We start from the raw sequence: 25,934 nt of genomic DNA, 5'->3' as shown, positions 1-25,934 counted from the left end.
AGTGGAGGCTCGGGAGAATTCAACCCTCTGATGTGCGATACCCAGAACTGAACGCAATATTCAGCTGAGGCTAAGCCAGGGTTTATATAGGTTTAGCATAGCATTCTATCAACAAAGCCAATGATGCCATATTGTTTTTTATGATGTGGAGATGCCAGCATTGGACTGGGTGGGCACAGTAAGAAGTCTTACAACACCAGGTTAAAGTCCAACAGGTTTGTTTGGAATCTCTAGCTTTCGGAGCACAGCTCCTTCATCAGGTGAGTGTTTTTTAAATAGCCTTCTCAACTTGTCCTGCTACCTTCAAGGATTTGTGTACATGCACCCCGCAGTCTCTATGTCCCCGAACGTCTTTTAAAGATTGTACCATTCATTTATGTTGCCTCCCCTCAGTCTTCTCCCAAAAGGTATCACTTCATATTTTTCTGTGTTAAATTTAATGTGCGAGATGACTGCCCATTTTACCAGTCTCTCTAAGTCCTCCTGAAGTCTATCATTAGCACCTCATTATTTATTACCTTTGTGAGTTTTGTATGAAGTGTAAGCTTTAAAATTAGCCCTGCCTATCCAAGTCCATGTTATTAGTGTGGATCAAAATGAGTAGAGGTCCCAACATTGAAACCTGAGGGTCAGTGCTGTACACTTGTCTCCATTCTGAAAAACAACTGTTCTCTGCTTTCTGTCCCAATATTTTTCATACTGCCGCTGCCTCCTTAATCCATTAGCTTTAAATTTGATAACAACTAATTGATTATTTATTTTAGAGTAAGCTACATTCATAGACATCCAAATCCAGCTCCTTATCCATGCTCTCAATCCCTCATCATAAAGAAGATATTAAATTTGAATGTCATGAATCCAAAGTGGATAACTTCACACTTCACCACAATGAACTCCATATGCCAAAGGTTTGTCCGTTCACTTGTTCTCGCTATGTCCCTTTGTAACTCTCTTCTCCCATCCACACAGATTTCTGTGCCTCCCAGCGTACACTTAGATATATAACATTCTGTAGGTTGTTTTTTTGAATGACAATCTGAAAGTTTCCATGGTTATTTTTCCTGGCACTAATTAGCAGAACATTAATTTCAATTTCACAGTTTGAAATGACGGGATGCGACCTCACAACTTCCAGGTTGCTAGTTGAACACTATGCACATAAGATGACCGTGCTCATATGTAAATCAATTTATGGTGACCGGTCCTTTAACTCCTTTCCTTTTTATAGTGAAATGTTGTGATCAAGAACTTCTTCAGAAGAATAGCTTCACGCACTTACATCACTACAGGCAATCTGGTTCTGTTTTGCTAATATTATCTCTGGTGTATCTGGCAGAACGTGAATTTTGGTCTTGTCCGCTTCCCAGGCTTCGATGTACGCACGCTGAAAAATATGTACAGTCATGTTAGTAGGTCAGTGGGCCAAGCAGACTTACTGAAAAAAACCTGCATTTTCAAAGCAACAGAGTCAAGTAATTCAACCTTGTCCATTGTGTGTGCATTACTCTTTGCCAGGGCCATGTTCATGGAGTCAGACAGACTGGTGAACTTAAACGTAGATGGGTGCTGACGATAATTGCTCTCACTCAGGATCTCTCCGGCCTTTTTGACTTTGACCACATCCAGTGATTCCATAGGAGACCATCCGATGCCCTTTAGCCACCCAAGGTCTGATTTGTATAGATTCTAGAAGGCAAAGAAAAATTACACAGTAAGTGAAGTATGTCTGAGTCTGAGATTAGGCCTAAATAAAAATAAGTGAAATAATTGAAGTTCAAGGCATACTGGGCGAGATTCTCTGGCTTCCACGTGACGTGTTTCTCGGTGGTGGTGCGGGAAGAGGCCCACCATTGGCTGGTACCGCCGCTGTCAATGAGATTTCACATTGACTCCACCTCATGTCCCGGGAAGACCGCGGCGTGGGTGTGCCATCGGCGGGCCAGGAAGATCCCGCTGTTATTTACTCTTAGTTACGGTCCTGGGCAACGCCTTTTGCAAGATGCGTTAATATTTTCCTACAGCATGTGCTGCAGATTTAAAATGTGCCAACTCTTTTGGGCCACATGGGTCCTCTCCATGGGATGGGGTGGGGGGGAGGGGTGGGGGGGGGGGGGGGGGGGGGGGAGGATGGTCTGTTTTTTTTTAAAGGAATTGGTCATATCCAGGGGAATTGTATTTAACTCAAGTGCTGACAACATTGCGCAGCAGTGGTGAACCATGTATTAAGTTAACAATACAGTGCTGTTGAAGGAGGAGCAAGTCACAAATCACTTTTTATTGATTTATGGGATGTGGGTATCACTGACAAGACCAGCATTTATTTCCCATCCCTAATTGCTCTTCAACTACATAGCATAACTTCTGAGGGCAGTTAAAACCACATTACTGTGGACCTTGAATCAGTAAGAATAACCAACACCCCCTCCACAATTGTCCTCAATACCGGGGCCCCACAAGGCTGCATACTTAGCCCCCTACCTATACTCCCTGTACACACACAACTGCGTGGCAAAATTTGGTTCCAACTCCATCTACACGTTTGATGACCATACAGCCATTGTGGGCCGTATCTCGAATAACGACGAATCAGAATACAGGAGGAAGATAGAGAACCTAATGGAGTGGTGCAGCGACAACAATCTATCCCTCAATGCCAGCAAAACTAAAGAGCTGATCATTGACTTCAGGAAGCAAAGTATTGTACACACCCCTGTCAGCATCAACAGAGCTGAGGTGGAGATGGTTAGTAGCTTCTTGGCGAGTTAAGCATTTTCAGTAGTTTGCCATTGCATTTCAGAGTGCCTTGCATCAACATTCACCAAAAATCTGTCCACGTCCATCCACTTTGACGCACAGCAGCATCTACACTTCCTCAGGAAACTAAGGAAATTCGGAATGTCCACATTAACTCTTCCCAACTTTTACAGATGACCATAGAAAGAATCCTATCTGGCTGAATCACAGCCTGGTATGGCAACTACTCGACCCAAGACCGCAAGAAACTTCAGCGAGTCGTGAACACAGCCCAATCCATCACACGGACCTGCCTCCCATCCATTGACTCCATCAACAACTCCCGTTGCCTGGGGAAAGCGGGCAGCATAATCAAAGCCCTCCCAGCTGGCTTACTCACTCTTCCAACTTCTTCCATCGGGCAGGAGATACAAAAGTCTGAGAACACGCACGAACAGACTCAGAAGCAGCTTCTTTCTCACTGTTACCAGACTCCTAAACGATCCTCTTATGGACTGACCTGATTAACACTACACCCCTGTATGCTTCATCCGATACCGGTGTTTATGTAGTTACATTGTATACCTTGAGTTGCCCTATTATGTATTTTCTTCTTTTTTTTTCATGTACTACATGAACTGCTCGCAGAAAAATACTTTTCACCGTACCTCGGTACACGTGACAATAAACCAATTCAATCCAATCCAATCTAGGCCAGACCAGGTAAAGATGGCCGATTTCCTGCCCTACAGGGCTTTAGTAAATTTGATGTTTTTACAACAATCAGTGATAGTTTTGTGGTCACTCTTATATTCCAGAGCTTTAAAAAAAATAATCAATTGATTTTTCAAAATTAATGTAACTCAAGCCATGGTGGGATTTGAACCCGTGTTCCCAGGACATGAGGCGAGATCTGTGAATTATTAGTTTAGTGAAGGTAGCACTATGCCACTATCTCCACAAGAAGTAGTCAGTACTCTGTGCAGTGGTTTTATTGTGATGGACAGCAAACTTCACCATTTTAATGTCCCAAAATACTATTTCACATAATGCAAAGCAATTGGACCTCTAATGCACCAAAGCTAACCTTAATGCATATTAAAAATTGCAAAACAAATTGAAGAAAACAAATTCTACCCTCCAAAGGTTAACCAAGTATCTCTAAAACGTGTCTATATATTGGTGCTAGTGGATATTCTTAAATTTGTAAATGGTTACCGTCAGCAGCGCTGAGAAACAGGTGGCTATACAACGCCATGTGCGTTAAATAAGGGCCCTCAGCGGGGAAACCACAGGTGAAGCCGTACATAGCCCTGTTTTCGACACCAAGGAGCACCTCTTGCTGAAACATCTCACTGTCGTGAGTTCGTGATGCCATCTCCAACGTCCCGCAACCCCCCCAAGCCCCAACACACTATGGGAGGGTCCCACATTGCCCCCCAAAACTGGCACAGGGCACTCCTGGCCCAATCAGCAGCACACAAAAATTGCCAGCTTGGCACCCTGGCAGTGCCAACCTGGCAGTACCAACCTGGCAGTGCCCCTGCCAGCACCACCTGAGTACATTGGCAGTGCCAGGCTAGCAGTGCCAGGGTGCACAGGTGGCAGGTACCACCATGCCCAAACAGCTTGCACATGGGGACCTCCGATTCCCTGGGAGACCCCACAAGTGCTGTTCCATTTGGTCCCCATGTGTGAGGACCAATGCTGAACAGCGCTCACCCGAAGTCTTCGAGACAAAGGGGAGAGATCCCACGCCTTGGGTACCTCAGAAATCTGCATATTAAACTGAGACTAGCTGTCTCGCTCTAATATGCAGATTTGTTCGAAAGTGATCTTGTCCACTATGGGACTTACACTGGGAGCGGGGTCTCCTTGCTTCTATCGGACATGCTGCACAGTGGCACGCATCTTTTTGGGTGCAGCATGGCCATTGGATCGCGTCCAAGGACTCATGAAATAGGCAGAGTACAAGCTTCAAGGAAATATTTAATACAGCATTGCCTCGAATGCTGGCTAATAACAATAACGTACATGGAGCATATATTTTTGATTTTCGTATATTAAGATAGTATCTTAGGCTAAAGCAGGAAAAATAATTCTTCTAGGCCTCAGATACTTACATCACTCTGCAGGTCATAGGCTTTCCTTGCCTGCATCACATCGTTCTGGTCTGGCAGGCAGGTCCACTGGTGCAAGTGACGTCTGTAGTCAATGTCACTGACCAGGGTCTGGCATTTCTTAGCCAACAGGATGTCCAGCATGTCGACTGGCATGTTGAACTTGGTCTTCGTTTTCTCAAAGTTCTTCTTGTACTCCCTGTCGCTCTGAATCTTGGCGACGTGCATGGACCAAACCATCTTGGGGTCATCCTGAATGTTGCGGCATCCAACATGGTGGCCAACCTGCTTGCGGTAGGCTGTTTTGTATTTGTACTGCATAATGCATTATAAAAAATTGCAGAGTTATTTCCATTTCCACAAACATTAAGAAAGCAAAATAGACAAAATTTCATTCTACATACATCACTCGCAATGTCTCTGGAGGCCCTCGCCGCCTTGATTGAAATTGCATCATTCCTCAGATCATATCCTTTCTTCTTCAACTCTTCATATCCCAATTTGTACATTTTCTGTGAAATAAATGGACACATTGAGGCAGGTTGCATAACTCTGGGTGATATGTCCAAAATTATTTGGGCATTGCAACAAATAGAACACTTCTTTCCAGGGATTTATTTAGCAAATGGAAATCTTGGGACCCCCAGCTCAGAATGTACTGGCAATATTTCTGTAGTAATGACACTCAATGAAACAGCCCCAAGACCTCCTAATATCATCGCCTTCTTTATCCTTGTATACAATTTAGTCTGATCACACCTCTGTGAAGCGGTGGGTTCTTTTATAATGTAAATTATTGCCGGGAGATGCAGAGTGAGACAAAAAGCTCAGCCCTCGATTTGGTCCCTGCCAAATTTCAACGACTTGATTAAATCCCTCTTGGAATATCTTCACTTCTGTCAATTCAGGTCAGATTTTTCTAAATTGCAACAATATGTATTGAGCATGATAAAAATATCATGCTTAGGTTTGCAATATTTGGAAGGGCATTGATCATTTAAAAAAAATAATCTTTATTGTCACAAGTAGGCGTACATTAAAACTGCAATGAAGTTACTGTGGAAATCCCCTGGTCATCACACTCCGGCGCCTATTCAGGTACACGGAGGGAGATTTCAGAATGTCCAAATGACCTAACAGCACGTCTTTTGGGACTTGTGGGAGGAAACCGGAGCACGCGGAGGAAACCCACGCAGACACAGGGAGAACGTGCATTCTCCGCACAGACAGTGATCCAAGCCGGGAATCGAACTTGGGGCCCTGGCGCTGTGAAGCCCTTCCAAATATTGCCAACCTAAGCATGATATTTTTATCATGCTCAATACATATTGTTGCAATTTAGAAAAATCTGACCTGAATTAACAGACGTGAAGGTATTCCAAGAGGGATTTAATCACTGTGCTACCGTGCCGCCATAACGATTGATGGAATATTGTGTACATGATATACTTTTAAGTCACTCTCCAGCCTTCAAGAGCTCTGCACTCTTTCAACTCTGGCCATTTATGCATTCTCCACTCCCTTCAGCCCAATATTGGCAACTGTGCAATTACCAAGGAAGTGGTACTGAGCAAATTCCTGGAAGTGCAGGTTGACAAGACCCTAGGTTGTGATGCATTTCATTTTAGGGTCTCAAAGGCAGTAGCTAGTGAGATAGTTGATGTGTTGGTTTTAATTTTCCAAAGTTCACTTGATTCAGGGAAGGTTCCATTAGTTTGGAGCTAATGTAACTCCTTTATTGAAAAAGGGAGGAAGATAGAAAGCAGGAAACTATATCCCAGTTAGCACAACATCTGTCAAAGGGAAATGCTCAACACTATTTTTAAAGATGTTATAACAGGGCACTTAGATAAATGCATTGTAATCAGGCAAATGCCAGGGAAATCATATTTAGTCAATTTATTGGGAGTACTTTGAAGAAGTAACAGGTATTGTGGATAAAGGGGAACCTGTGGATATACATGTTACATTTGATAAACTGCCTCATCAAAGGTTATTGTGGAAAATAAAAGCTCATGATGTAGGAGGTAACATTTTGCATGGATAGAGGATTAGCTAGCTAACAGGGAACAGAAAATAGGTGAAAATTGCCATTTTTGTGTTGGCAGAATGTGTTGAGCGGTGTGCCACAGGTATCAGTGCTGGGGCCTCAACTCATTACAATTTATATGAGTGATTAATAAAGATTATTACAATTATTAAGTGATTTGGATGAAGGGACCAATGGTATGGCTGCTGAATTTTCTGATGGCACAGAGATAGGTAGGAAAGTAAGTTCTGAAGAGGACATAAGAAGACTACAAAAGGATAAATATTGGTTTGGTGAAGTTTTGGCAAAGTTCTGGCAAATGGAGTATATGGTGGGCAAATGTGAGGTTGCCCATTTTGACAGGATGAACAGAAAAGAGCTCTGAGATGCAAAGGGATCTGGGTCTCCTCGTGGATGAATCGCGAAAGGTTAGTATACAGGGACAACAAGTAACTAGCAAAGTTAACAGAATGTTATTGTTTATTGCGAGTGGAATTAAATACAATTAGGGAGGTTATGCATCAGATATACAGGGATTGGTGCGATCACATCTGGAGTGTATTTTCCTTATTTAAGGAAAGATGAAAATGCATGAGAAGCAAATCAAAGAAGGATTCCCAGATGAACACCTGGAATGGGCGGGTTGTCTTATAGCAAAAGTTGGACAGGCTAGGCTTGTGTCTGTTGGACTTTAGACGAGGAAGAGGAGGCTTGATTGGAACATACAAAATCCTGAGGGGACTTGGCAGGTTAGATGCAAAATGGGATGTTTCCTCTTGTGGAAGAATCTAGAACACGGGGGTATGGATGCAGAATGGCCAGGTCCATGGCCGCGCGTGCATACAACATGGTGCCGGCTTCGCTCGGACCCGGTGTGCCAAAAACTGCCCCTTTGTATTCCCCCTTGCCACCCCCGGACCACCCCCCACTAGTCACCCCAGCCCCCGCCGAAGCCTCCCCTGTCAGTAGAACGGCTCCCCCCCCCCCTCCCCGGACTGTGGCGGCGCTGGACATAGTCGGCAGTCGCCACACCAGGTTTACCAAAGTTGAGAGGACACGTGACCAACGGCGTCAGGAAGTCGGGCGATCGGGGGCGGAGCATTGTCCTGAGGCCATCCCAAAGGCGTGCGGTGTACTCCTTGACTACGCCATTTTTGAGGGGGCGGAGGATCGGAAAAACAACGCCACCCCCCGATTTTGGCATCAAAAGGGATTCTCCAGCCGATCGCCGAACGCCGAGAATCTTTGAATATCTTTAAGGCAGAAATAGATCGATTCTTGGTAAGCAAGGAGGTGAAAGGTGACCGGGTGTAGGGAGAAATGTGAAGTTGAGCTTAAAATCAGATCAGCCATGATCATATTGAATGGCGGAGCAACCTTGAGGGGCCAAGTGACCTACTCCTGCTCCTAATTTGTATTTACATATGTATGTATGTATGTGCATTTAGGAATCGAGGCCATCAGCTCTGAAATTCCCACCCTAAGGGCAGGATTCCATCCCCCCCCCCCCCCCCCCCCCCCCTCCTAACCAGCAGGATTTTCCAGTCCCGCCGGTTGACCCCTCGTGGCAAGTTCTCTGTCAGTGGGGCAGGCGAACCATGCAAAAGCCCATTGACCTTGACAGGACTGGAAGACAGCACCGGTGGCCAATGACTCGCCGCATCCACTGCAGGAAAACCCACCACCCTAGTGTGGGAAACTCCTGGCCTAAGTCTTTCCATCTCACTATTTTGCTCTCGCCTCCTTTTCAATGCAGCTTTAAACCTACCTCTTCCAGAAAACTTTTAGCCACTGATCTAATTCCTCTTACTTGCAGGCAGGGTCAAATGTTGTATGTTAAAAGCTCCTGTGAAGTGCTTCGGGCCAGCTTCCTTTATTACATGTAATATTGACCATTATCTGGGTGAGTGACTTAGTGAAGTAATTTGCACAACAGAGAATAAATTCCATTGAAACCATCAAATGCTAAAAGTACATTGCTCCGAAAGGGATAGTTACCTCACTAAGGTTCACCGTGTTTATTTTGGCTAGTTGGATCTCCGGAGTGTCAGGCATGACGTGAATTTTTGTCTTGTCCTTCTCCCAGGCGTCCGTGTAAAGTTTCTGTTACAAATGCGAGAAAGGAAATTAGAGTGACGCATACATCGGATTGCGATTGCCACATCGAACATAGTGTCTATTAATAAGATGGTTTTACCTTGTTCATCAAGTGTGCATTATTCTTTGCCAGGGTCAAATCCATGGAGTCAGACAGGCTGGTGAACTTTAATTTTGATGGGTGCTGACGGTATTTGCTCTCACTCAGGATCTCTCCAGCTCTTTTGACTTTGGCCACATCGAGTGATTCCGCAGGAGACCATCCGATACCTTTTAGCCACTGAAGGTCTGCTTTGTACAAATTCTGGAATGCAAAAATAAAGATAATTTACTGCTTAAATAACGGTGTTAAAGTAGTGATCTAAAATACCCACCCATTCCTCCCTATTGCCCTTCTGCTGGTTCTGAAGGAGTTGGATGGGGCTGACCCTGCACGCCCCCTCCCCCACCAAGGTCTTGATTCCACTGAGATACAACGCACATACCTATATGCGGTTGGCCTATGATAATAGTAAGTAAAGGAACAAAGCATAATCTCCATTGTGTTTTCTACCATTCGTATTGTTTGAACCCTGGATGCAATGGCCAATAGGAGGAAGAGGAAGTTGAAACCCTTTGGCATCCAAGGCCTCAGGCAGTAGTCAGATTACACTGTCTTGCAAAGACCCAAGAAACAAAGTACAAATTTAGAGTCCTGAAGTTCCTGATTTGAAGGCAGAATAGCAGAATAACTCCTCCCCTCTCATTTCCCATCTGGAGGCTGTTAACTGAGTCAGATAGGTGTCTCCTGGAGTCACTTAAAAGCCTGAGAGATTGGTAGGGTAACGTGTTAGCTCTGGTGCGGGAGTCCAGAACAAGGGAGTTCATGAGCTTAAACTTAGAGCAAGGCCGTTCAGGGCTGATATCACAGAACACTTCATCACACAAAGTAAAGAGTACTGAGGATCTGGAAACACAAGGCTGTTCAGGTTAAATTAATTGAAAATGTCAAAACTGAGATTGATATTTTTTTGTTTAAAGTTCTATTAAGGGCTGCAGAACCAAGGAGGGCTGATGGAGTTAAGATGCACATCCGGCATGTTCTAACTGAAAAGCAGATTTGAATGGTCTACTTCTGTTCTTTTGTCCTTATGTTCATACACCAACCTGCCTAAGCGAAAGTAAGGGAAAATGTTTTTTTTTTAAATTCATTTTTCCAATTAAGAGACAATTCAGTGTGGCCAATCCACCTACCCTGCACATCTTTGGGTTGTGAGGGCGAAACCCACGCAAACACGGGGAGAATGTGCAAACGCCACATGGACAGTGACCCAGAGCCAGGATCGTACCTGGGACCTCGGCACCGTGAGACAGCAATGCTAACCAGGTAAGGGAAAATCTTAAGAGGGGAAGAGAAATTGAAACTTTGCCAAGCTTTGATACTGATCAAGTATGATCGACATTCTGTTCTTTGCTGTAAATGGGAAATGCCTAAATGTAGGTGTGGTACTCACATCACTCTGCAGATCGTAGGCCTTTTGCGCCTGGATCACATCGTTCTGGTCTGGCAGACAGGTCCACTGGTGCAGGCGATGTCTGTAGTCAATGTCGCTGACTAGGATCTGGCATTTCTTGGCCAACAGGATGTCCAGCATGTCGACTGGCACGTTGAATTTGGTCTTTGATTTCTGAAAGTCTTTCTTGTACTCCCTGTCGCTCTGAATCTTGGCGACGTGCATGGACCAAACCATCTTGGGGTCATCCTGAATGTTGCGGCATCCAACATGGTGGCCAAGCTGCTTGCGATAGGCTGTCTTGTATTTGTACTGCAAAGTAGTTCCAAATATTTAGCGGTAATTTCCAAGGTTCAGGAAAAATAACTTTGCAATCTTAAAATTGTTTAGTTACTACATTCGTAGCAACAAGTGTGCACATTTGTGGCAAAATGGCTTAGACACCAGTGCTGTTCTTGGAAAGGACAATATCTCAGAGTGCTTTACAAGAAGAGTGATCACTGCCAAGAAGGAAATTGGGTGGGTGATTGGAGTAAAGAGAGGCTAGAGGTAAAAGCCCAGTCTAAGAGGAAGATTTTGAAAGTTGGCAAAGATGTTTGAGCGAAATCTCAGAGGATAATAATAATAATCTTTTTATTAGTGTCACAAGTAGGCTTACAATAACACTGCAGAGAGGTTACTGTGAAAATCCCCCAGGCGCCACACTCTGGCGCCTGTTTGAGTACACTGAGGGAGAATTCAGAATGTCCAATTCACCTAACAAGCATGTCTTTCGGGACTTGTGGGAGAAAACCGGAGCACCCGGGAGGAAACCCACACAGACGCGGGGAGAACATGCAGATTCCGCACAGACAGTGGCCCAAGCCGAGAATCGAATCTGGGTCCCTGTCGCTGTGAGGAAATGGTGCTAACCACTGTGCTACCGTGCTGCCCATAACAGATAACAGGGGACAATGCTGCTGTTGGGTTTGCAGTGAATTAGGCATGATCCTATCTCAAATGGATGGCAGACATGCACCGGGACACAGAGCTGAAGAATATTGTCGAGGTTGAACAGTTGATCTATAAAACCGGTGCCAATTGGAATGTAAGGGCTGAATCTGTTCACTGTGGGGCTGCCTATGGGGAAGGGTAGTCATAGGGACTGCATCTTAGGACAAATGCCAGAATGCTGTGCATGTTTTTAATATGAATGGATAGATAACCATGGATTAAATTGCTGCAATTTCATGATATGCATTTCCTTTGCGTGTCAGTCCTCTCAGGAGTACCAGGTAATGAATAACCTCCCTCAGACCAGAGCTAATAAACCATAGTAACAATAAACCATTTCTCTGCTGGGAAACCAAATGAGAGGTGGGGGTGGGATGTGGAGAGCAGCAAGCAGCAAGGTCACAGACCCTCCTGCCCCTTTGTATGCAAGTTCATAAATTAAGGATGACCATTTGGGCAAAGCAGAGTCAATAGCAAATTTGTAGAACAAGGTACCAGGGAAAATGGAAGCAAGCAGTATAGATACACTAATGAAGCATTCAGGTAGAGAAAAGAAAGGACAGGATGAGCAGGTAGGGCCGAGTTTTGTTGAAAAGGATTGTGCATGCTGGAATTAATGACCCATTCTCACGTTAAAAAATACTTTACTTCCATTAAAGGCACTGAGCTAAGTGAAGTTATGATGAAAACTACATTGGTTACCACCAGAGATAGATCAGATCCTATTCAATGGCTTAAAAGTTGTAAAACCGTCGCAAAACCATTCTTACTTACATCACTTGCAATATTTGTGGAAGCTTTAGCAGCCTTTATTGATATCGCGTCAGGTCTGAGGTCATAACCTTTCTTTTTGGCTTGTTCCCAGCCCAGTTTATACTTGCTCTACAAAGAGGAGAAGATATTTAGAGTCAATTATTCATCACTTTCAATCCTTTGTTTTCTTTGATTGAGAGCCATTTAAAAAATATCCTACCTCACTGAACATATGCGAGTTGGCCTTGGCTTGAATGATATCCGGATGATCTAGCATCACGTGGACCTTACTTTTGGCTTTCTCCCAGGCTTCTGTATACAGATGCTGTGAAATAAGAGGGTAAATAAATCTGAGTTTCTTTTGAAAATGCTGAAAAAACTCTGAAAAGAGACTACAGACTGAGGACTGATTTACTAATTATCAATGTCCTGCAGTAATATTCCTGTTTCCAACTTTAAATATCCAACTTGTCATAATATACACCAGTATATCATGGTGCAGACACACACTGATGGACACACAGTGGGACCAATCAACACACACAACACACAGCCAATCACCAGTGAGAGCACACACATTATAAAGACAGAGGGCATCAGAGTTCCCGTTCATTCGAGCTGCAGCTAGCTAGGAGGACAGAGCTCACATCCTGCAACACAGACATTCACCATGTGCTGACTGCATCGACTGGTTAGGACAAGGCAAAGGTCTTTAGTTAAAGCTAGTATTGTGTTACCCACAGTCAGAGTATGTTTAAACAGTTAATGATTCAATAAAATAGTGTTGCACTATTTCAAGTGTTGGTGACCTGTATGTGATCCAGAACATCCAACACATCACAACTTATCTTAAGCAAAATGTGCAGTGAAATACATTTCAATCTATATTTCTGGAAAGCGGCAAGGACATCATTTAACTCTAACCACCCACCTCCAACTCCCCCAATGTTAATAATACCAGAGCCATTTGGGACAGGAGGTTTCAGCTTTCCAATCTATGCGAAGTGTGTTGATTTCAGCAATGGCAGCTTTAGGGGTAGTAGTACCTTTTCAGGACGAGCAGTAAGGACTGAGTTCCTACTCCAGATCACTATCTAATAATCTCCAGGGGAAGCACATGTCGGGTGAAGGTTGGGTTCAGCTGGGATGTCCCACCAACTCCAGCCCACATTCTTGAATCAAATTGTGTGTTCAGACTCACCAATTAGAGTCACACAAACGATAGGCACTTAGGTGAGGTGTAGAGTGTTCTTGTGGGACAAATGAGAAGGGAACACCCTCCAGGGAGTTGGGAGGAATATTGATGAAGTCAAAAAAAAGTGGCGAAAGATAACTATCACACTGAAATATTCCTTTTTGCAAATATCTACCTTCTTCATTGCTTGTGTGTTAGCCTTGGCCAGGGCCATGTCCATAGAGTCAGACAAGCTCGTGAATTTGAAGGTCTCTGGGTGCTGGCGGTACTTGCACTCACTGGCAATCTCTGTTGCTTTCTTAGCTTTCTCAACATCCAATGACCCAATTGGACTCCAACCAATTCCCTTCAACCACTGAAGATCTGCCTTATAGTTGTTCTAGCAAATGAGAAACAACAACATTACAAATTCTTCACATATTCATAAAACTAAGGTGAAACAATGCCATTAGAACACAAGTCAAAATATATGTATTAATCAAATTTAACCAGTATATAATTTATCTATTAATTACAACACAGAGATGCAGGGTGATTTATTATATAACATGATAAATGTTGACCCTATCTCTGCCACTTCAGAGATCATTCTACCTTTTGAAATGTACGTGCGAGATTCAAGTTAAAGTCCGCTTTTGGGTACATCTGGCAGGATGTTTCTCGGTGGCTGCAGCACCGGGAATCACTATTCAACGGTACTTTTTTGGGGTTTCTTCAGCCTTGGGGAGTTTCTCCTCTCCGAGGCCACACTTAGACAGCTGCCCTGCACTGGCGAGCTGATCTCACCACATCAGGACTGGCTCCTTGCAGATTGGGCCGCAATTCTGTAAGACTGCCCCAATCTCTAGACCTCCCCTTTAGCATCGCCCCCCCCTTCACCCCGGCTTTCAGGCCCCCCCCCCCTTAATCTCCCAAACGATTCTGGGCCCCTCGAAACTCCCCTTAACCCTACTCGTATGGGAAAGGTCCACCCAGGCCCGACCCCTGGCACTGCCAACCTGGTACCCAGGCACCTTGGCATTGCTAGGCTGGCACCCTGGCAGTGCTAGGCTGGCAGTGCCAAGGTGCCCGGATGCCAGGGGCAGTGCCAGGGTACCAGCCTGCCCTGAATCTGCCCACCTAGTGGTCTCTAATAGCCTTTGGGACCCCTCAAGGTGTCATCACTCCGGGTTCGCGTTTGTGGAACCAGTACTTTGCTAAATTCTCCCTCTGTGTACCCGAACAAGCGCCGCAATGTGGCGATTAGGAGATTTTCACAGTAACCTCATTGCAGTGTTAATATAAGCCTACTTGTGACACTAATAAAGATTATTACTGTTATTATTACCAAATGGCGCCCTGGCGAGATCTTACAGGTGCAGTTGTTGACTCCCGGCCACTCAGTGAATCCGGAGTCCGGGTATTTAAGTGATCCTAATGGTCCATTTGAAAGTGCCGATCTGGATCTTGCCCAGCGAGAGCAAAATCCAGATCACGCCAGGCAGAGCAATTCAGGTGACTCATGGTCAGCCCAGGGCCCGAAGCGGAACAAGGATTGAGGCTCTGTACGATTCACCTGTTGTGTCGGGATCAGTATCGGGTGCAGCGGGTTTGCAGAATCGCGCCCGTAACTTCCCATTTTGATTAGCAACTAATATAACAATAAATGCAAAATGCAACTGTATAGAGACTTGATTACAAACAAGTCTGTACTCGTGTTTTTAGTATGTCTTACAAATGAGCATTAATTGTGCAAGTAATACTGATGTAGAGAAACACATGTGTATCCAGTAGTAGAAATAGAAAGTGCTGGAAAAACTAGGCTGGTCTGGCAACATCTGTGCTTAGAGAAACAGAGTTAATCGGTGGGACTTTCGATACTTTCCTGCCAGCAAGATCTTTCAGTCCCGCCGAAGTCGACTCCCACCATGGGCTGCTTGGCAGTGGGACTGGTGAGCCAAGCAAATTGACATGTACTTTGATGGGGTCGGAAGATTCCACTGGTGAGCAGCAGCAAGCCATCCTTGCTGTTGGAAAACCGTCCGGGGGTGGGGGGGGGGGGGGGGTGGGGGGGGGGGGGGGGGGATTACAGCCAATGTTTTGAGACCAATGTGACTCTTCTTCAGAGCTGAAGAGAATTAGAAAGGTGATGGGTGTCCAAAAGGAGTAAGTGGCGTGGAACAAAATGGAATATTCAGGAATGGGTTAGAGGCAAAGGGATTGGTAACAGTTGCAGTAAAGAAATAAAGCATAAATCAGACGAGGTGTTAATGGCAGTATAAAGGCCATCTCAGTCTGCAAGTGAAAACAAGATACAGACTGTAGGTTGGCAAAAACAAAAATCAATCTAGAGGACAGAACTCATGGTCTGAAGTTGCTTAACTCTATGTTGAGTCCAGAAAGCTGTAAAGTGGATAATTTGAAGATGAGGGGCGAGATTCTCCCGCAATCAGCGGGGTGGCCCAACGCCGATGCCAAGAACGGCGCGAACCACTCTGGCGTCGGGCCACCCGGAAGTTGCGGAATCCTCCGCACTTCCGGGGGCTAGGCCGGCGCCAGAGGGGTTGGTGCTGCGCGAACTGGCGCTGAAGGGCCGCCGTGGTCCCGCACATGCGCAGAACCGCTGGCGTGTTCCTGAGCATGCGCAGGGGGGTTCTTCTCCGTGCCGGCCATGGCGGAGCCCTACAGAGGCCGGCGCGGAGGGAAAGAGTGCCCCCACGGCACAGGCCCGCCTGCAGATCGGTGGGCCCAGATCGCGGGCCAGGCCACCGTGGCCCCCCCTCCCCCGTGGCCGGATCCACTCACGCCACCCCCCCCGAGGACCCCGCTAGACGACCGACAAGCCAGGTCCCGCCGTGATGGACCATGTCCATTTCACGCCGGCGGGACTGATCGAAATTCGGTGGCCGCTCGGCCAATCGGGGCCCGGAGAATTGCCGGGGAGGCCGCTGCCAATGGCCTCCGACCGGCACGGCGTAAACCCCGCCCACAAACCTGCGCTGGAGAATACGGCAGCCGGCGTCGGAGCGGCAGGGCGGGCTTCACGCTCCCCCCCCCCCCCACCCCCCACCCCCACGGGGATTCTCCAACCCGGCGATGTTCTTTTGAAAACTGATGGGGTGGAAAGTCAGGACAAGGAGAATCCTATCCTGGTTCTGGGAGGAAGAAGATGGGATGAGTGCAGAATTCTGGGAAACGGGTCGAACACGGTTGAGGGCCCTGTCAACCACAGTTGGGGGAGAAACCTTGGTTGAGAAAAATGACATGTTGGAAGCGGCATTACGACACATTGCATCATCAGAACAGATGCAACAGAGATAGAGAAACTGAGCAAATGGAATGGAATCCTTACAGGAAACAGGGCGCCCGATTCTCCGATCTCGTTGCCCTCTCGCTCGAGCGAAACGAGGCCGGGGAATAGCGGGAGAGGAACGTGAACCGAGCCAGGGGCCAAATAGCTTGCAATGCAACTGGCCCGCTCCCGTAGGCAAAATCGGGATCTCGCTATAACGTGGCAAGAAACCAATTATCACCACTTAAGACAGCAAAGTAGGAACAAGAACAGCTACAAGTGTCCCTGGAGCACTCGTTATGTTTCGGGAGAATCAGGTGTCTGCCTCTCGGCCCCTCAAGTGAACTCTCAGCTTCCCTTCTGCCAATAGCAGTGTCTCCTCCTTCCATGATTGTAACTCCCATCTGCCCAACCTCCAATCTCAAGATGCCAATCAGCCTTGCCTCATTCTCTCCTGATTGTTGGGGACTATTCCCATCATTCCATGGGATTAGGCCTTCTGACGCTGATTTTCTCAGCCCTTCAATCAAACCAGTTGGAAAATCGGGGGAAAAAATTGACAGTGAGGCCTTACCACTAATATTGACAGAAACCTCACCCCCCTGGGATTTTCCAATTCTACATTCAGCAGCCATTGGGATACAATAACAGTGAAAAACGCTTGGTTTTCAATCACTTGATAACCGTTTCTATTAATGAGTTCTCAGCCAAATATTAAACTCAGTAAAGAATTTCAAAAGAGCTTCAAACAAAACAAAAAGTGGTCTCACATCACTCTGTATATGCATCATCTTTCTGGAAAGATCTAGGCTCATGGCATCAGGCAAGTACGTGAAGCGGCGGAATTCTTGCTTGTAATTGGTGTTGGTGGCTACCTCCTGGGACTTCTTAGCAGCCACAATACTGAGCATGTCCAACGGCATGTGATAGCTGGTCTTACTCTTTTCATAATCCTTTTTATATTCACGTTCAGACTGCATCTTGGCTACACGCATGGAATGGACCAGCTTAGGGTCATCATGCACATTGCGGAAACCAATGTGCCTCCCTCTGGCCTTCTCGTAAGCATGCTTATACTTGTACTGTAAGGAAATAAATATCAAAACAATTATACTCGCAAATTGAAAAAATAATCTTCTCCTGAAGATGGCGCCGGAGCGAGGCGACTCTCTGCGAGCTCTCCCCAACAGATCCACCTTTTACTTAATTTATACTCGTTTTAATCATTTAACATTTAATTCTAAGACTAACATTATTACTAACCGCTCTCTTTTATTCCCTTTTCTTCCCATTACTTAATGATCTGTTGAGCCGCTTGCAGAAAAATACTTTTCACTGTACCTCGGTAAACGTGACAATAAACAAATCCAATCCAATCCCGAACCGTCACAAATTTCAATGCTCTGAATCAGTAGAGGAAAACGCATTTTGAACAATTCCCCTCCATTTTTCAGTACAAAAGAGTCCTCAGATGTTTCACTAAAGTAAAACAGCGTAACTTTGCAATGGCACAAATTGTGAAGATGTAATTTGAACAAACTTTTATGCAGCTTGGTTTTGAAGAGATTTCTTTAAAATGCATCATAAAATCATAAGGAACAGAAATGGGACTATAGGCCACTTATGTCTTCAAGCCTGCTCTACCATTCAAGGAGATCAGGGCTGATCTTCTGCTTTGGTTGCACCTTCCCACATTATCGCCATATTCCTTAGTATCCAAAAGTCTGCAATCTCTACCTTGAAGGGAGCGTTTAAACTAAAATGGCAGGCGCATGGGAACCTAAGTATGGTGACGAGGGAAAGCGAAACAAGAACAGTAATAAAAGATAGAAAAGTGAAATGCAAAGGTGGTAGACAGGATAATCACGGGTGAGAGGCTAATAGGGCCACAGTACAAAGAAAAGTTAGAATAATTAAAAATGGCAAAAAGACAAGCCTAAATACTTTGTATCTTAATTTACGAAGCATTCGGAATAAGGTAAACAAATTGGCGGCGCAAATCGAGGTAAATGGATATAATCTCATCGGCATTAGGGAGGCATCGTTACAAGGAGATCAAAACTGGGAACTTAACATTCAGGGATATTTGACCTTTCAGAAGGACAGGAGGGACGGAAAAGGTGGTGGGCTAGCACTGTTAATAAGTGATGAAATGAAGACAGTTGTGAGAGACAATCTAGACTTGAATGATGTAGAGTCCATTTGGATGGAGGTAAAAAAACAGCAAGGGAAAGAAGACATTGGTAGAAGTAGTGTATAGACCCCAAACAGTAACCACATTGTAGGAAAGAGTACAAATCAACAAATAATAGGAACATTAAAAAAGAATAATGCAATAATTACGGGTGACTATTCAGTTTGTGAGTGAGATACTTGGGTAGGAAACAACTGTGTTCAACTTAAATAAAAGGAATTATAATGAAATGAGGATAGAATTAGCTAAAGTGGATTGAATCACAGAGCAGAAAAGGCCTTTCGGTCCATCGAGTCTGCACCGTCGCATGAAAGGCACCTGATCTGCCAATCCTAATCACATTTGCCAGCTCTTTGCCCATAACCTCGAATGTTAAGATGTGCCAAGTGCTTATCCAGGTACTTTTGAAAGGATGTGTGGCAACCCAACTCTTCCACCCTCCCAGGCAGTGTGTTCCAGACTGCCACCAGCCTCTGGGTAAAAACTTTTTTTCTCAAATCCCCCCTGAACCGGCTGCCCCTCACCTTGAACTTGTGTACCCTCTTAACCGACCCTTCAACTAAGGGAAACAGATGCTCCCTATCCACCCTGTTCATGCCCCTCATAATCTTGTGCACCTCGATCAGGTCGCCCCTCAGTCTTGAAAATGAATGAAAATCGCTTATTGTCACAAGTAGGCTTCAAATGAAGTTACTGTGAAAAGCCCCTAGTCGCCACATTCCGGCGCCTGTTCGGGTGGCTGTTCTTCTCTGCCCCAGCGAAAACTCAAGCCTATTCAACCTCTCTTCATAACTTAAATGTTCCATCCCTGGCAACATTCTGGTGAATTGCCTCTGCACCCACCCCAGTCCAATCACATCCTCCCTATAATGTGGCGACCAGAACTGTACACAGTACTCCAACTGTGGCCTCACCAATGTTCTATATAACTCCAACATGACCTCCCTGCTTTTGTAATCTATGCCACGATTGATAAAGGCAAGTGTACCATATGCTTTTTTTCATCACCCTATTAACCTGCCCTTTTGCCTTCAGAGATCGATTTACAAACATGCCAAGGTCTCTTTGTTCCTCAGGACTTCCCAGTGTGGTGCCATTCAACGAATACTTCCTTGTCAAATCGCTCCTTCCAAAGTGTAACATCTCACACTTTTCAGGATTAAATTCCACCTGCCACTTTTCTGCCCATTTGACCATCCCGTCTCTATCTTCCTGCAACACAAGACTCTCAGCCTCACTGTTAACCACCCGGCCTATCATTGTGTCATCCGCAAACGTATTGTTCCTACCCCCACATAGTCATCTAAGTCATTTAGACAAATGATGAATAATAGGGGACCCAGCACAGATCCCTGTAGTACGCCAATGGACATTGGCTTCCAGTCACTAAAGGAGCCGTCTGATATCACGCTCTGTCTCCTACAGCTCAGCCAGCTTTAGAACATTGAACATAGAACATTACAGTGCAGTACAGGCCCTTCGGCCCTCGATGTTGCGCCGACCTGTGAAACCACTCTAAAGCCCATCTACGCTATTCCCTTATCGTCCATATGTCTATCCAATGACCATTTGAATGCCCTTAGTGTTGGCGAATCCACTACTGTTGCAGGCAGGGCATTCCACACCCTTACTACTCTCTGAGTAAAGTACCTACCTCTGACATCTGTCCTATATCTATCTCCAATCAATTTAAAGTTATGGCCCCTCATGCTAGACATCACCATCCGAGGAAAAAGGCTCTCACTGTCCACCCTATCTAATCCTCTATCATCTTGTATGCCTCAATTAAGTCACCTCTTAACCTTCTTCTCTCTAACGAAAACAGCCTCAAGTCCCTCAGTCTTCTCTCATAAGATCTTCCCTCCATACCAGGCAACATTCTGGTAAATCTCCTCTGCACCCTTTCCAATGCTTCCACATCCATCCTATAATGCGGCGAGCAGAATTGCACGCAATACTCCAAATGCGGCCGCACTAGAGTTTTGTACAGCTGCAACGTGACCTCATTTTGCTTTGAATCCACCTTATCAAGTTCTCTTGTACCACATATCCATTTGCCTTCTTTATAAGTCTCCCATGTGGGACCTTGTCAAATGCTTTGCTGAGATCCATGTAACCTACACCAACTGCACTATCCTCATCTATCAAAGGGTTTGGGTTACAGAGTGTTGTTACTAGGAGGGGGGAGGGGGGGGGGGAAATGTTCTGCTGACGAGGGAGGGACTTGGGCCAAGGGACAGAGAGGAGGTTGGGGGCGGAGGCTGCCTGGGGGCGGCCGGTGGAGGTGTGGAGCATGGGCTGGAGGCGGGCCCAAAAAAGGGGATGGCTGATTGGCGAAGGGGGGGCAATGAGCCCCCCAACTAGGCTGATCACCTGGAATGTTTGAGGGTTAAATGGGCCGGTCAAGAGGGCACGTGTGTTCGTGTATCTTAGGGGACTGAAGGCGGACGTCGTAATACTGCAGGAAACGCACCTTAGAGTAACTGACCAGATTAGATTGAGGAAAGGCTGGGTCAGTCAGGTCTTTCACTCAGGACTGGATTCAAAGACTAGAGGGGTCGCGAACCTGATCAATAAGCGAGTGGTGTTTGAGGCGGGTAGAATAGTTTCAGATGTGGGAGGCTGGTACATTATGGTCAGTGGGAAACTGGAGGGGGTGGAGGTGGTATTAGTAAATGTGTATGCGCCAAATTGGGATGATGTGGAGTTTATAAAGAGGATACTGGGGCAGATACCGGAACTGGACTCGCACAGGTTGGTCATGGGAGGGGACTTCAACACAGTTATGGACCCTGGCCTGGACCGGTCAAGCTCAAAAACGGGCAGGGTGCCAGCAATGGCAAAGGAACTAAGAGGGTTCATGGAGCAGATGCGGGGAGGGTGGATCCATGGAGATTTGGGCAGCCGAGGGTGAAGGAGTTCTCCTTCTACTCACACGTGCATAAAGTGTACTCCCGGATCAATTTCATCATTTTGAGCAGGGCCTTGCTGGCTGGGGTGGTGGACACGGGGTACTCGGCGATCACAATCTCGGACCATGCTCCGCACTGGGTTGACCTGCAGGTTAGTAAAGACAGTAACCAGCGCCCGCACCGGAGGTTAGATGTGGGACTTTTGGCTGACGAAGGGGTGTGCAAGCGGCTGAGGAAATGTATTCAGAACTACCTGCAGGTCAACAACGCAGGGGAAACTTCAGCAATAACGGTCTGGGAAGCACTGAAGGCAGTGGTCAGGGGGGAGCTGATCTCAATACGGGCCCATAGGGAGAAGATGGACAGGGCAGAGACGGACCGACTGGTAAAGGGAGATACTACAGATTGATAGGAGGTATGAGGAGACTCCAGAGGCAGGGTTTTTAAGGGAGCGGCGGAGGCTACAGGCGGAGTTTGGCTTGTTAACCACAGGGAGGGCGGTGGAGCAGCTGAGAAAGGTGAGGGGGCGATCTATGAGCATGGAGAGAAGGCCAGCAGAATGCTTGCACAGCAGTTTAGAAAGAGGGAGGCAACCAGGGAGATAGGGAAAGTAAATGACGGAGATGGGAACCTGGTTGGAGATTCAGCAGGGGTGAATAAGGCGTTTGGGGATTTCTACAGTAGGCTGTAAACGTCGGAACTCCCTACGGGGCCGGAGGGGATGAGGCACTTCTTGGGGGGGCTGAATTTTCCAAAGGTGGACGGGGAGCTGGTAGAAGGGCTGGAGTCCCCGATCAGGCTGGAAGAGATAGCGGAGGGTCTGAAGGCCATGCAGGCGGGTAAAGCCCCGGGGCCGGACGGGTACCCAGTGGAGTTTTATAAAACGTTCTCTGGGATATTGGGGCCGGTGTTGATGAGGATGTTCAATAAGGCAAGGGAAATAGGGGTGCTGCCCTCCGACGATGTCACAGGCCACGGTTTCGCTGATTCTGAAGCGGGACAAGAACCCGGAGCTGTGTGGGTCCTACAGGCCAATATTCCTGTTGAATGTGCATGCCAAACTGCTGGCCAAAATTTTGTCCTCAAGGATTGAGGATTGTGTTTCGGACGCTATTGGGGAGGACCAGACATAGTTTGTTAAGAGTAGGCAGTTGGTGGCGAATGCAAGAAGGTTGTTAAATGTGATCAAGATGCCCCCGGAAGGTAGGGAGGTGGAGGTAATGATCGCAATGGATGCAGAAAAGGCTTTTGACCGGGTAGAATGGGATTATCTGTGGGAGATACTGGGACGGTTCGTATATGGGCGGGGCTTTGTTGACTGGGCCAGGTTGCTGTATCAGGCTCCTGTGGCAAGTGTACGGATGAATAGGATAACATTGGGCTATTTAGACTGCACCAGGGGATGAGACAGGGATGCCCCCTCTCCCCACTGTTGTTCGTGCTAGCTATAGAGCCGTTGGCAATTTCTCTGAGAGCCTCAAGGGGTTGGAAGGGGCTGGTCTGGGGGGGGGAGGTGGAGCACAGAGTCTCGCTCTATGCAGCCGACCTGCTTCTGTATGTATCGGACCCATTAGAGGGGATGGAAGAAATCATGAGGATTCTAGGGGAATTTGGCCGGTTTTCAGCTAAATATAGGGAAAAGTGAGATGTTTGCAGTCCAGGCGAGGGGACAGGAGAGGCGATTGGGGGAGCTGCCGTTTAGATTAGTAGGGGGAAGCTTTAAGTACCTAGGCATTCAAGTGGTGCGGGAATGGGACCGACTGCATAAATTAAATCTGGCCCGGCTAGTAGACCAAATGAAGGACGATTTTCGGAGATGGGATGCGTTCCCATTGTCATTAGCTGTGAGGATGCAGACGGTGAAGATCATGGTCCTCCCGAGATTCCTGTGCGTGGTTCAATGTCTCCCCATCTTTATTCCATGGTTCTTTTTTAAATGGGTCAACAAAGTGACCTCTGGCTTTGTTTGGGCGGGCAAGATCCCGCGGGTAAGAAAGGTAATGCTTGAGCGGAGTCGGGGAGAGGGCGGGCTGGCGCTGCCAAATTTAAGTAACTATTACTGGGCGGCGAATATAGCCATGATCAGGAAGTGGGTGGTGGGGGAGCGGTTGGCATGGGGGCTTATGGAGGCGGCTTCATGCAAGGGCACAAGTTTGGGGGCATTGCTAACTGCGCCTCTGCTGTTCCTGCCGGCACGGTACTCCACCAGCCCCGTGGTGGTGGCAGCCCTGAGAGTCTGGGGGCAATGGAGGAGACATATGGGAGCATCGGGAGCATCGGTCTGGTCCCCAATCTGTAACAATCACCGGTTTGCCCCGGGAAGTATGGATGGGGGGTTCCGGATATGATGGAGAGCAGGGATTGAGAGGATGGGGGATATGTTTCTCGAGGAGAGCTTTCTGAGTATGAGGGCACTGGAGGAGAAGTTTGGGTTGGCGAGGGGAAACAAATTCAGGTACCTGCACGTGCGGGACTTCCTACGTAAACAGGTGTCAACCGTCCCGCTCCTACCATTAAGGGGGATTCAGGACAGGGTAGTTTCCAGAGGATGGGTAGGAGAAGGGAGTGTCTCGGACATTTACAAGGAACTTATGGGGTCATAGGAGGCGCAGACCGAGGAGCTGAAGCGCAAGTGGGAGGAGGAGAGATAGAGGATGGTCTATGGGTGGATGCGTTGAGTAGAGTAAATGCATCTGCAACATGTGCCAGGCTCAACCTGATACAATTTAAGGTTGTTCACCGGGCTCATATGACAGTGGCCCTGATGAGCAGGTTCTTTGGGGTGGAAGACAGGTGTGAAAAACCATGTCCACATGTTCTGGGCATGTCTGAAGCTAAGGGGATTTTGGCAGGGGTTTGCAGATGTCATGCCCACGGTGTTAAAAACAAGGGTGGTGTTGAATCCAGAGGTGGCAATTTTCAGGGTGTCGGAAGAACCGGGAATCCAGGAGGAAAAAGAGGCAGACGTTCTGGCCTTTGCTTCCCAGGTAGCCCGGAGACGGATACTATTAACTTGGAGGGACTCAAAGCCCCCGAATTCGGAGACCTGGCTATTGGACATGGCTCGCTTTCTCTGTTTGGAGAAAATCAATTTGGCCTTGAGAGGGTCACAGTTAGGGTTCGCCCGGAGGTGGCAACCGTTTGTCGACTTCTTCAGTAGAAGGAGGAGGGGGGTTAGTTTAGCTTAGAGTAGGGGGTTAATAAAGGTGGGACGTGTAAGGGAGGGAGATGGCCTTTGCACCATGTTTATAGTTTCATGTACATTGTTTATTGCGTTGTTGTTATAATACCAAAAAATACCTCAATAAAATGTTTATTAAAAAAAAAGGTTAAGTCATAAGATAAGAGCCCATTGTGTTGGAGGTAGTATATTAGCATGGATAGAGAATTGGCTAATGAGCAGGAAACAGTGAGTGGGAATAAAGGGTTCTTTTTCAGGTTGGCGACCTGTAACTAGTGGGGATCCACAGGGATCATTGCTGGGCCCACAACTGTTTACAATTTATATTAATGACTTGGAGGAAGGAAGCGCATGTACTATAGCTAAATTTGCAGACAACACAAAAATAGGTGGAAGTGCAAGTCGCGAGAGGGATACAAATAGTTTCCAAAGAGATATTGATACGTTAAGTAAGTGGGCAAATCGAGTATATTGTGGGAAAGTGTGAAGTTATTCATTTTGGAAGGGAGAACAAAAGAACAGAGTATTATTTAAATGGAGAAAAATTTCAGAAAGCTGCAACACTAAGGGACTTGGGGCACTTGTACACGAAACCCAGAACTCTAGCACACAGGCGCAGCAGGTAATTAGGAAGGCTAATGGACTGTTGACCCTTATTTCAAGGGGGTTGGGAGTATAAGAGTAGGGAAGTCTTGCTGCAATTGTATACATTACTGGTGAGACCACATCTGGAGTACTGTGAGCAGTTTCGGTCCCTGTATTTAAGGAAGGATATTGAGGTGGTTCAGAGAAGGTTCACTAGGATGCTCCCCAGGATGGAGGGATTGTCTTATGAAATATGGACCAACATTCCATTAGCCTTCCTAATGTCTTATGATCAAAGGTTAAACAGGTTGGGACTCTACTCATTGGAATTTAGAAGAATGAGAGGTAATCTCATTGAAACATCTAGGATTCTTAAGG

General features: G+C 46.4%; 1 protein-coding gene across 50 annotated transcripts in view; it reads right to left on the bottom strand.

The window, feature by feature from the left end:
* neb (nebulin) overlaps window positions 1-25,934 on the bottom strand; it is a 376,446-nt gene that overhangs the window by 230,185 nt on the left and 120,327 nt on the right. For all 50 annotated transcript variants that reach the window (XM_072470732.1, XM_072470804.1, XM_072470803.1 and 47 more), the window contains 11 exons: window positions 17,455-17,766; window positions 13,589-13,792; window positions 12,439-12,543; window positions 12,240-12,347; window positions 10,473-10,784; window positions 9,080-9,283; window positions 8,881-8,985; window positions 5,258-5,365; window positions 4,857-5,168; window positions 1,483-1,686; window positions 1,280-1,384 (listed from right to left, as the gene is read on the bottom strand). In XM_072470732.1, coding sequence (XP_072326833.1) covers window positions 1,280-1,384; window positions 1,483-1,686; window positions 4,857-5,168; window positions 5,258-5,365; window positions 8,881-8,985; window positions 9,080-9,283; window positions 10,473-10,784; window positions 12,240-12,347; window positions 12,439-12,543; window positions 13,589-13,792; window positions 17,455-17,766 — 2,079 coding nt within the window. The remainder of the gene's footprint in view (window positions 1-1,279; window positions 1,385-1,482; window positions 1,687-4,856; window positions 5,169-5,257; window positions 5,366-8,880; window positions 8,986-9,079; window positions 9,284-10,472; window positions 10,785-12,239; window positions 12,348-12,438; window positions 12,544-13,588; window positions 13,793-17,454; window positions 17,767-25,934) is intronic.

This window comes from Scyliorhinus torazame, chromosome 2 (assembly GCF_047496885.1).
Source record: "Scyliorhinus torazame isolate Kashiwa2021f chromosome 2, sScyTor2.1, whole genome shotgun sequence".
NCBI classification, from domain to species: domain Eukaryota; kingdom Metazoa; phylum Chordata; class Chondrichthyes; order Carcharhiniformes; family Scyliorhinidae; genus Scyliorhinus; species Scyliorhinus torazame.
The sequence above is the reverse complement of the archived record's forward strand: the minus strand, read 5'-3'. Positions and strand labels throughout refer to the sequence as shown.